We start from the raw sequence: 13281 nt of genomic DNA on the forward strand, positions 1-13281 counted from the left end.
TTGAGGGGATCAAGAGGTTGCTACAACATTGAGGGGTCCAAAACTTGCTACATCCCTGAGGGGATCAAGAAACAGGATCAAGAGAGTTATCCAGGAGAGAAGACCAAGAGAGCAGGCTTAGAGAGACCCAAAGGCTTCCCGATACACAGATATTGACAGAGCAGAGCAGAGCAAGAAAAATTCCCAATCACTGAGAAAGCCACTGCAAGGATTGGACAAAGGTGCAAAGACACTGCTGGCCTCATTTGAAGGAAGAGATGGGTAGGTATCAATGCAAGAATTCATCCAACAACCTAAAAAGCAACATGGTAACACTAGAACCCAAAGGTCATACAACAGGAAGACTTGATCATCGTAACCCAGGAGAAGCAGAAGAAAACAACATTAAATGTAATTTTATGAAAATTATGGAGACCTTTGAAAAGGAAATGAAAAACTCCCTCAAAGAAATGGAGGACAAGACAAACAAAAAATTGGAAGAAATTGGTAAATCCCTAAAAGAAACCCAAGAAACCTGAGGGGGAAAAAAAAACAATCAAACAGGTGAAACAAACAGTTCAAAACTCGAAGACTGAAATAGAGGTAATAAAGAAAATAAAAGACAAGGGAATTATGGATATGGAAATTCTAGGTTAATGGACAGGAACTAAAAATGCAGGCATAACCAACAGAATAAAGAGATGGAAGAAAGAATCTCAAATGTTGAATATACTATAGAGGAAATAGACTCATCTGTCAAAGAAAATGTTAAATCCAACAAAAATCCAGGAAATCTGGAACACCATGAAAAGATCAAGCCTAAAAATAATAGGGGTAGAAGAAGAAAGAGATGAACTCCAGCTCAAAGACACAGACAATATATTCAATGAAATCATAGAAAAAACTTTCCCAACCTAAAGAAGGATATCCCTTTGAAGGTACAAGAAGATTACAAAACACCAAATAGACTGGATAAAAAAACAAAACAAAAGAAACATCCTCTTAGCATATAATAATCAAGACAAAAACCATATGGAATAAAAAAAGAATATTAAGAGTTGCAAAGGAAAAATGTCATGTAACATATAAAGGTATACCTATCAGAATTACACTCATCTTCTCAGTAAAAACCATAAAAGCCATAAGGTCCTGGAAAGATGTGCTGCAGACATTAGAGACCTAAAAGCCCATACTACTAAACTTATTAAAGCTTTCATTCACCATTGATGGGAAAAGCAAAAAATTTCATGACAAAACAGATTTAAACAATAGATACACACAAACCCAGCCCTACAGAAAGTACTAGAAGAAAAACCCCAACTCAAGGATGCTAACTGCACCCACAAGAACACAGGCAAAACTTAAGACTCCACCAGCAAAACCCAAAGAAGGGAAACACACAAACATTACTACCAAAAAATAACAGGAATTAACAACCACTGGTCATTAATATCTCTTAATATCAATGAATTCAATTCACCTATAAACAGACACAGGCTAAGAGAATGGATACAAAACCAGGATCAAGTCTTCTGCTGTATACAAGAAACACCTCAACCTCAAAGACAGACACTACCTCAGAGTCAAGGTTTGGGAACAGGTTTTCCAATCAAATGGACATAAGAAACAAGTTGATGTAGCTATCCTAATATCTAACAAAAGAAATTTCAAGTGAAAATCAATCAGAAAAACTGGAGAAAGACACTTTATACTCATAACAGGAACAATTCATCAAGATGTAGTCTCAAATCCTGAATATCTATGCCCTAATACAAGAGCACCCACAAATGTAAAGGAAACATTATTATTTTTTTGGGGGGGGTTTCAAGACATAGTTTCTCTGTTGCTTTGGAGTAAAGGAAACATTATTAAAGCTTAAATCACACATTAAACCTCACACACTGTTAGTAGAATACTTCAGTACTACACTCTTGTCAATGGACAAGCAAACCAGGCAGAAACTTCTCAGAGAAATAAGAGAAATAACAGATGTCATGACATCTATAGAACATATCACCCAAACACAAAAGAATATACCTTCTTCTTGGCACCTCATGGAACCTTCTCTACAACTGATCACATACTTAGTAACAAAGTAAATGTCAACAGTTTTAAAAAGAATTGGAGTAACCCCCCTGTATCTTATTGTATCACCATGGATTAAAATCAGATTGTAACAATAATACTACTCTCAGAAAGCATATAGACTCATAGAAATTGAACAATGAACTACTGAACCACCCCTGCATCAAGAAAGAAATTAAGAAGGAAGTTAAAGACTTTCTAGAATTCAATGAAACTGAAGGCACATAGTATCCAAACCTATGGGACACTATGAAAGCAGTTCTAAGTTAAAAGTTCATAGCACTAAGTGCCCACATAAAGAAAATGGAGAAAGCTAACATTAGTGACTTAACATCAAACCTGAAAACTCTAGAACAAAAAGAAGAAGACTCACCAGGAGGAGTAGAAGACAGGAAATAATCAAATTGAGGGCTGAAATTAACAAAGTAGAAACAAAGAAAACAATACAAAGAATCAACAAAACAAAGAGCTGGTTCTTTGAGAAAATCAACAATATAGACAAACCCTTATCCAAACTAATCAAAAGCACAGAGAGAATATCCAAATCCAGAAAATCAGAAATGAAAAGGGGGACATAACAACAGACACTGAGGAAATACAAAGAATCATTAAGTCATACGACAAAACCTGTATATTACAAAATTGATAAATATAAAAGAAATGGAAAATTTTCTAGGTGGATACCATATACTGAAATTAAATATATACTAGGTGAACAATTTAAATAGACCTATAAACTGCAAGTAAATGAAAGCTGTCATCAAAAACCTCCCAGCCAAAAAGAGCCCAGGACAGGATGATTTTAGTGCAGAATTCTACCAAAACTTCCAAGAAGAGCTAATACCTATACTCCTCAAAGTGGTCCACATAATAGAAACAGAAGGAACATTGACAAACTCATCAGGCTACAGTTACCCTGATACAAAAACTACTGGGGAGTACTCTACAACATATGGGCACAGGAGACCGTTTCCTATGTATAACTCCAGAAGCACAGACATTAAGGGCATCATTAAATAAATGGGACCTCCTGAAGCTGAGCAGCTTCTGTAAAGCAAAGGACACTGCCACTAAGACACAAAGGCAGCCTACTGACTGGGAAATGATTTTCACCAACCCCACAACTGACAAAGGTCTGATCTCCAAAATATATAAGGAACTCAAGAGACTAGACTTTAAAATGCTAATTAACCCAATCAAAATATGGGGCACTGAACTGAACAGAGAATTCTCCACAGAAGAAGTTCAAATGGCCAAAAGACACTTAAGGTCATGCTCAACCTCCTTAGCAATCAGGGAAATGCAAATCAAAACAACTTTGAGATACCATCTTACACCTGTCAGATTGGCTAAAATCAAAAACACCAATGATAGCCTTTGCTGGAGAGGTTGTGGGGTAAGGAGTACACTCATCCATTGCTGGTGGGAATGCAAACTTATGCAACCACTTTGGAAAGCAGTGTGGCGGTTTCTTAGGAAATTTGGGATCCACCTACCCCAGGACCCAGCAATCCCACTCTTGGGAATATACCTAAGAGATGCCCAATCATACTACAAAAGCATTTGTTCAACTATGTTCATAGCAGCATTATTTGTAATAGCCAGAACCTGGAAACAACCTAGATGCCCTTCAGTGGAAGAATGGATGAAGAAACTGTGGAATATATACATATTAGAGTACTAGTCAGCGATAAAAAACAATGACTTCTTGAATTTTGCATGCAAATGGATGGAAGTAGAAAACACCATCCCGAGTGAGGTAACTCAGGCCCAAAAAGATGAACATGGGATGTACTCACTCATAATCGGTTTCTAGCCATAATTAAAGGACATTGAGCCTATAATTCGGGATCCCTGAGAAGATAATAAGAAGGTGAACCCAAAGAAAAACATAGAGTTATCCTCCTGGATATTGGAAGTAGACAAGATTGCCAGGCAAAAATTGGGAACTTGTGGGCAGGGTGGGATGGGGGCAATGGGAGATGGGGAGAGAAAAGTGTGAGGGGGAGGATGAGGAGAGCTTGGGGGAATGGGATGTTTGGGATATAGGAAGGGTGGATATGGGAGCAGGGAAGCATATATCTTAATTAAGGGAGCCATTTTAGGGTTCTCAAGAGACTTGACTCTAGAGGGGTTCCCGGGTATCCAGGGAGATGCCCCCAGCTAGTTCCTTGGGCAGCTGAGGAGAGGGAGTCGGAAAAGGCCAGATCCTATAGCCATACTGATGAACATCTTCCATATCCCCATAGAACCTTCATCTGGCGATGGATGGAGATAGAGACCGAGCCCCACATTGGAGCACTGAACTGAGCTGAGCTCCCAAGGTCCAAATGAGGAGCAAAAGGAGGGAGAACATGAGAAAGAAAGTCAGGACCATGAGGGGTGTGTTCACCCACTGAGACGGTGGGACAGAACTAACGGGAGATCACCCAGACCAGTTGGAATGGGACTGATGGAACATGTGATCAAACTGGACTCTCTGAATGTGGCTGACGGTGGAGAATGACTGAGAAGCCGAGGACAATGGCGATGGGCTTTGATTCTATGGCATGGACGGGCTCTGTGTGAGCCTTGTCAATTTGGTTGCTCACCTTCCTGGACCTGGGGGGGGGGAGTTGGGAGGACTTTGGACTTAACATAGTGTAGGGAACCCTGATGGCTCTTTGGCTTGGAGAGGGAGGGAGTGGGGGTTTGGATGGAGGGGAGGGGAGGAAAGAGGGAGGAGGGAAGGAGATGGAAATTTTTAATAATATTAAAAAATTAATAAAAACAACAACCAAGAAAAAAAATCAGAGACCAATCTCACTCATGAAAATGGTTGCAAAAATACTGCATAAATTACTGGCAAAATGAATCCAGGAAAACAAAAAAAAATATATCCACTATGATCAAGTCAGTTTCAATACAGAGATGCAGGGATGGTTCAACATATAAAAATCCATCAATGTAAACCATCATATAAATAAACAAGAAAAAGAACCATATGATAATTTTATTAGATGCTAAAAAAGCATTTAAAAAAATCAAACACTCCTTCATGATAAAGGTTTTGAAAAGATCAGGGATAAAGGAACATACCTAAATATAATAAAGTCATATACAGAAAGCTGACAGCCAACATCAAATTAAATGGAGAAGAACTCAAAGCAATTACACTAAAATTAGGAACAAGACAAGGCTGTCAACTCTTTCCATATCTCTTCAACATAGTTCCTGAATTTTAGCTATAGCAGTAAAACAATCAAATGAGATCAAGGGGATTCAAATTTGAATGGAAGAAGTCAAACTTTCATTATTTGCAGATGAGATGGTAGTATATATAACTGACCCCAAAATCTCTACCAGGGAACTCCTACAGCATATCAATACCTTCAGTGATGTGGCAGGATACAAGATAAACTAAAAAAAATTATTAGCCCTCCTATACACAAATGATAAAGAAGCTGACAGTAAAATCAGAGAAACGCCACCTTTCGCAATAGCCATAAATAACATAGAATATCTTGGGATAACACTAACCAAAGAAGTGAAAGACCTTTTCGACAAGAACTTTAAGTCTTTGAAGAATGAAATTGAAGAAGATAACAGAAAATAACAAGGCCTCCCATGATGTTGGATAGGTAGGATCAACATACTAAAAATTGCAATCCTACCAAAAGCAATCTATAGATTCAATGCAATCCTTATTAAAATCCTAACAAAATTATTCACAGATTTTGAAAGATCAATAATCAGCTTTATATGGAAAAACAAAAAACCCAGGATAGCCAAAACAATCCTATACAATAAAGGAACTTCTGGAGGCATTGCATCCCTGACATTAAGCTCTATTACAGAGATACAGTAATGAAAACAGCTTGGTATCGGCATAAGAACAGAGATGTTGGACAATGGAATCGAATTGAAGGTGTGGATATTAATCCACACACCTATAAACACCTGATTTTTGACAAAGAAGCTAAAATTATACAATGGAAAAAAGAAAGCATCTTCAACAAATGGTGCTGGCATAACTGGATGTCAACATGTAGAAGAATGAAAATATATCCATATCTATCCCTGTTCAAAAACTCAAGTCCAAATGCAGTAAAGACTTCAATATAAATCTGACCACACTGAACCTGATAGAAGAGAATATTGGAAATAGTCTTCAATGCATGGGCACAAGAGATGACTTCCTAAATATGATGCCAGTAGCATAGACAATAAGAGCAACAATAAATAAATGGAACCTACTGAAACTTAGAAGCATCTGTAAAGCAAAGGGCACTGTCAATAAGACAGAAAGGTAGCCTACTAAATGGGAAAAGATCTTCATCAACCCCATATCAGAAAAAGGACTGATCTCCAAAATATATAACAAACTTAAGGAATTAGACATCAAAATTTCAAATAATCCAATTAAAAATAGGGTACAGAACTAAACAAAGAATTCTCAACAGAAGAATCTCAAATGGCTAAAAGATACTTAAGGACATGTTTAACTTTCTTAGCTATCAGGAAAATGAAAATCAAAATACCTCTGAGATTCCATCTTATACCCGTCAGAATGGCTAAGATCAAAAACACTAATGATAGTTTATGCTGGAGAGGATGTGGAGTAAGGGGAACACTAATCCACTACTGGTGGGAATGCAAACTTGTACAACCACTCTGGAAATCAGTATGGCATCTTCTCAGAAAATTGTGAATCAACTTACCTCAGGATTCAGCAATACCACTCTTAAGAATATACCCTAAAGATGCTCAATCATGCTACAAAGGAATTTGTTCAACTATGTTCATAGCAGCATATTTGTAATACCCAAAACCTGGAAATAACCTAGATGCCCCTCAACCAATGGATGGATAAAGAAAGTGTGACATATTTACACATTAGACTACTACTCAGTGGGAAAAAAGTCATTTTGAATTTTGCATGCAAATGGATAAAATTAGAAAACACTATTCTGAGTGAGGTAACCTAGACCCCCCCAAAATGAATATGGTATGTACTCACTCATAAATGGATACTAGCTATAAATAAAGGATGTTGAGCCTATAGTTCATGATCCTATAAAAAGCTAAGTAATGAGGTGAACCCTAAGAAAAACATATATAATTCCACCTTGAAAGCTTAAACAGACAAGATTGCCTGACAAGATTGGGAGCATGGGGGTGGGGGAGAAGGGAGAGTGGTTAGGAGAACTTAAGGGAATGGGATAATTGAGAAGCAGGAATGACAGAGATGAGAGCAAGGAAAGATATATATTGATTGTGGGAGCCATTATAGGGTTAACAAAAAACCTGGCTCTAGAGAAATTCTCAAGAATCCACAAGGATGACCCCAGAAAAGACCCTAAGCAATAGAGTAGAAGGGGCCTGATCTTGACTTGGCCTGTAGTCAGACTGATGAATATCTTAAATATGACCATAGAACCTATATCCAGCAATTGATGGAAACAGAGGCAGAGACCCACTTCAGAACACTGGACTGAACTCCCAACGTCTACTTCAAGAGTGAGAATATGAGCAAAGAAGTCAAGACCATGAGGGGTACACCCACTGAAACAGTCTACCTCAGCTAATGGGAGCTCACCAACTCCAGCCAGACTTGGAAGGAATAGGCATAGGACCAAACTAGTCCCTTTGAATGTCGTTCACAGTTGTGTGGCTGGGGCAGATTGAGAGGCCACTGTCAGTGGCACCAAGATTTTCCCCTACTGTTGTACTGGCTTTTTGGGAACTCATTTTCTTTGAATGAATATCTTATTTAGCCTAGATATAGTAGGGATGGCCTTGGATGCTCCCCAAAGCAATGTGCCTTACCTTCTCTGAGAATTGTTTGTGGGTGAGGTGGGACTGTATGTTCAGGGAATGGTAGGAGAGGAAGGAGTGGGAACTTAGATTGGTATGTATAATGAAAAAAGATAGTTTGTTTTCTTCAAAAAATAAATTAAAAAAGAAAATTATATCCCTCTCCATGGAAGTTACGTAGCTTGATATTTTTAGTACAAAGGTATTTAGAAAAACAGGGACAAAAAGATACACATTAAAGAAATGTTGAAAGTTGTTTGTGCTGGACATCAAAATGATGAAGTTACATAAATGGTTCCATGGTCAGGATGCCTGTTAATCTTAAGGAGTAACTGGTTTCAGTTGCAAGCACCCACATGTTGGTCAGTGCTACTGTGACTCCACCTCAAGCTGATCTGATGCCCTCTTAAGTTTGATGTGCATCACAAAGGTATATTTCACACATACATGCATGCAGACAAAACACTCACAGATTAAGTAAAATGAAAAAAAGTAAAATAAATAATTTTTAACATGTCAATGGGTAAATCATATATGACCTTTCTGATCACCTCTGATGAACCTACAACCATGACTGAAATCACGTGTCTAAGGGTTACAAGGATCCAACGCTTAAATGTTTGCTAACTATGAACTAAATATGCTTTGAAATACAAGAAATGTCAGGTGTGTGTGTGTGTGTGTGTGTGTGTGTGCGCGCGTTTTAAATGCCATGGTGAAATGAAGCAGACTTCTCTGTGAATGGTCAAGTGATTCTCTGAATGGAACAATGACTGTAGTGGATCAACAATGTAAATCAAGTGTGAGTTTCAATGGCCAGAGCACCATTTTAAATGATGATAGAATGAACTAAAATCTTTTTACTTCTAACTTTAAGAATCACAGGACATATCTGTACTCTTCCTTCATAGAACTTGTCCATCTTCTTAGACATTCTAGGACACCGTGGAGAGGTGGTCAATACCCCATTTAGACTGTCACTTACCTGTCTCATTAGAAATCTCATTGTCTGGACAAGGAGTGCAATCATAGCAACATACAGCTGAACCCTCGAGGGGAGATTTTCTGAAACCAGGAACACAGCTCTCATTGCACACAGAGTGAGGAAGCTGAGAATTAAATATTTATAATAGGAAATACTTAGGAAACTACACTTTTAAAACAATAAAATATTATTTTTTAATATTGAACAACGAAATGACAAGATTTGTGTATTTATTATTTGCAGATTCTTGTTTTGATGCACTGCTTCAAATTTCAATGTATTTAGACAATAATCCAAAGACAGTAGAAATCCAAACAATTGTCCAAATAAGAGGTAGGGCAAAATAAGTAGAAGTTAGGTCATTGAGTATATGTCTAAAAGGACAACTCTAATACCGTAGTGATCCTATTGTGTACTTCCTGACAGCTGGAGTAAGCAGATTTGTTTCCCAGTGGTGATGTTTAATTTACTTTTGCAACTTTACAGAATTAATAATTACCATATAAACTAATCATTTGTGACTTTTTGTGAGAGATGATCTACAATAGGGTACTTGACATTGAAAGACACATTCTATGATTAGCACTGTTTCATTGGCTGTGTTAAGGACTGAAAGAAAAACAAAGAAGAATGTGAAGAGAAAGTTCATCTTGATCTACTTCCTGACTGAAGATGCAACTTTCTCAGGCTTGGCCAACATGATTTCCTGAATCATTATGAACACTTCACACCAAGTGTGACCCAATAAAGTCTATGTTCTTAACTTACATTTGACTTATTTTCTTGGGTTGTTTGACAAATTGCTTGCTTTTTCAGGAGCAAGAAATGAAATTAAGCCAAGCACAAGTTTTCTCCATGCTACTGTGCATTGCCAGGTGCCTGAAAACAAAATGACCATGCACTGATATTTCCTAATCTGGGAGTCAAATTACTACACTTGTCAGGTGGTTTGGGGACAGGAATGAAATCTCAAAATATAAGCACTGTATTTTTTGACTAGAAATAATTGCTCATAGAAAAAGTAAGGAAAAATAATCTATTACTCAGAATAAGGCAGCAAAACTTCCCTCATATGACAATAGTTTCATGCATACAGTTGGGCACTGAGCAAGGAACCACCAATAATTACATCCATAAACAAATGTTTAATGACATAGGAATCAAAGCAATGAGATAAGATCCAGCCCACCTCTGTAAATCCTATAGGCCATTGTATCCTGTGGTTAGACAAAAACAGTTCTTGGCCTTGTAGAGCCTTTGGAGAAAATGTTCCAACTTTCACCTTTTGTCTGAGACCATTTGGGAAATTCCAGAAGTTGAGAATATCATATTCTATATTCAATTTCCATTGTGAATCCAAAATCACAAGGCTTCCAGCACCATTTTTGAAATGGATATTCTTGAGAAAAGGGTGAAGCTAAAAGAGATGAATAATTTGATGATGAATTATTCTCAGAAAGCTTCAACAGAACCCAGTGAAGCAATGGATCTCATTGTTCTAGATCCCTGAAATTAATTGCCAGATATACCAAACTACCAATATTTTAATGGATAAAGACCAAAATGAACATATCATAACGTTTCTAGGATTTTAGTTAGTTTCAAAAAAAAGAAGTGACATCCAAAAATACAATAACAAGCAAACAAAATGATTAATCAGTGAATGCTGGTTCAATAAAATTTCCATAACCTTGAAGTGCTAGACACATCCAAGTATTTAATTAATCTACTCAAGGTTTCAGTTTGTAAATTGTGGTCTTTATGTCAAAACTATAATAAAATGGTCAGTTAGAAAAAAAACATAGCTTCAGAATTTGAACTTTAAAGATCTAATAGCATTTGATTGTTTAAGATATAGTTTTCCAAGTCTCTTCTGAAATATACTTAGAGATAATGGGGTATCAATTGAGTGTAGTATCATGAAAAGATTCTAAGGTTAATTATAACAAGAGTAAATAACAACACACACACATTTAAACTTTTTTTATTGCCACCTATTTATCATGTGTTTGCAATGACTTCTAGATGATTAATTACATATAGTCTTCCAGGTGACTTTTGGCAAAGCCTGCCACAGTAAACAATCATGTTTTAAGTGCTTTTATTAAACCTCATATGTCATAGAACTATTGGTAAAATATACATGGAAAGAAATTACCCCCCCAAGGGTAGGTAGGTATTTACCTCCCCATTTCCATGGGGGTCACTTTGTACTTGTTTGAGAGCCATCTCATGGAAACTGTGAGCCACAGCATATATAGAATTATATGCATTGTAACTCTCTTCAGTCATATCCATTTCCCAAATATTTTCAGGCAACATTTCCAAGGAAACATTGGGTAGACAGTTACCCAATATTTTAAAATCAAGTCCAGAAAAAGAACAATTGAAGAATCTATTCCACAAGAGGGCAAGATAAAAGTCTTCTGGATATTTGGAAGGGTTGTATGATTGGATAAACTTCCTAAAATCTGAAAGCTCATTATGGTGATGTGCAAAAATGAGACTCCCATGGAATGAATCAAATATGAAATATTGAAAAACAGTAGTTGTATCCCATTGTGAATTCATTACCCAGACTTTCCAATTCAATAATGTATGTGAAATATTTAATATTATAGAATGAAAAGATTCAGTGTCACCATAAATAATAACCACATTTGCAGATGATTTCTGGATCTGCAGATCAGTTCTAGAAAAATATTCCAAGTAAACCAAGTTGTCTGGAATCATTTCTACAAAAGCTACACACACTCTGTTTCTGTCCATCTCTTCTCTCAAGTCTGATAGAACCTCAGCCCCATTGTGGTCTTCTATGAGAACCAGTCCTACCCAGGTCCAGCTGAAATGAACCATCAAAATGACAATGCCGGAGATACCTGCACAGCAAGGAGCCATTAGCCTGAAACAGAAGACCCAGCGGAGGGTAAGTGTGTCTCTGCAGACATTCCTTGACCCCCGAATCTTTCTGGTCATTCTGCAGGGGTTTCTTCCCGCGCCTTCTGCCCTTCTCTTCCTATCCCATCCCAGCGTCCCTAAAGCACCACTCCACTCCTTAGGGGCCACAAAACCACCCTGCTTGCCCCCTATCTGGGCTGGGAGTCAGTGGTGAGGGGGGAGTTCCTTTATCTCACTCAGCTTGCTGCTGGCAAGCTGGGCCTTAGTCTGAGATACCTGCCCAGCAAGGAGCCATTAGCCTGAAACAGAAGAACCAGTGGAGGGAAAGGGGTGAGAGGCTGCCCTCCAGGGAGATCTGAGGATTCTGGCAAGGGAGTTCCTCCTCCTTCAGATTGTGCTGCTAGGTTCTCTGTGGGATACTCCATCCTACCCTGCCCCCACCTTTGCCCTTTTGTCCCTGTGGGGTCCCAGGGCTATCAGGAATCCCGGATTCAGTGCTGTGGAGTTCCATCTGGACAGGTGAGTGTGTGCTATCCTGGGGGAACCTGTCCTGGGAGAGAGCACATCCCTCCGCCCCCAGCGCCTGGTGCAGGGGTGTCTTTGGTACAAACGTCCCTACCTCTCCCAAGCCTACCCTAGTGTATTCAAGTGTCCTGCTCCTATACCAAGGCCACCCACACAGAGGTGAGATAGGCTGCCCACTAGGCAGGTCTGAGGATTCCAGGCAAGGGAGTGCTGGCTCCTTCAGATCGTGCTGCAAGGAATAGCTCCTGATTCGGCACTGAGGAGAGCCACCCAGATTCAGTCACAGCAAAGATTGGACCAAGACACCAAGTCTATCCTAGCTCCATTTGAAAAAAGAGATGCAACATAGTGTAGAGAACCCTGATGGCTGTTTGGCCTCAAGAGGGAGGGAGTTGGAGTGGGGGTGGAGGGGAGGGGAGGGAAGGGGGAGGAGGAGGGGAGGAGATGGCAATTTTTAATAAAAAATAAATAAACTGGAAAAAAAAAGAAAAAAAAGAAAAAAGAGACGGGCAGGCGCCAATGCAAGAACTACTCCAACAACCCGAAAGGCAACATGACATCACCAGAATCCAGGCATCCCGAAACAACAAGAATTGTACACCCTACTCCAGAGGAAATAGAAGAAATCGACCTTAAACAGTACTTTATGAAAATAATAGAGGACCTTAAACAGGAGGTAAAAAGCTGCCATAGAGAAATGGAGATGACAAACAAAAAGGTAGACGAAATAAATAAATCTCTCAAAGATACCCAAGAAAAACAAGAAAAAGCAATCAAACAGGTAAGGGAAACAGTACAAGACCTGAAAAATGAAATGGAGGTAATGAAGAAAACACAATCTGAGGGAAGACTGGAAATGGAAATTCTGAGTAAACAAACAGAAACTACAGAGACAAGTATTTCCAACAGAATACAAGAGATGGAAGAAAGAATCTCGGACTCTGAAGATACTATAGAGGAAATAAACTCACAGATTAAAGAAAAAAACAAATCCAACAAATTCTTAACACAAA

The 13281-nt window shown here is 38.4% G+C and overlaps 1 protein-coding gene across 1 annotated transcript in view; it reads right to left on the reverse strand.

Annotated features, from left to right (window-relative positions):
• Positions 1–11743, reverse strand: part of LOC119824438 (cytochrome P450 3A9-like) — a 69186-nt gene extending 57443 nt beyond the window's left edge. The window contains exons 1-3 of the mRNA XM_038344565.2: positions 11008–11743; positions 10035–10264; positions 8846–8969 (exon numbers count right to left, since the gene is read on the reverse strand). Coding sequence (XP_038200493.1) covers positions 8846–8969; positions 10035–10264; positions 11008–11743 — 1090 coding nt within the window. The remainder of the gene's footprint in view (positions 1–8845; positions 8970–10034; positions 10265–11007) is intronic.
• Between the last annotated feature and the right edge of the window lie 1538 nt (positions 11744–13281).

The sequence above is a fragment of the Arvicola amphibius genome, chromosome 10 (assembly GCF_903992535.2).
Source record: "Arvicola amphibius chromosome 10, mArvAmp1.2, whole genome shotgun sequence".
Classification (NCBI taxonomy): Eukaryota; Metazoa; Chordata; class Mammalia; order Rodentia; family Cricetidae; genus Arvicola; species Arvicola amphibius.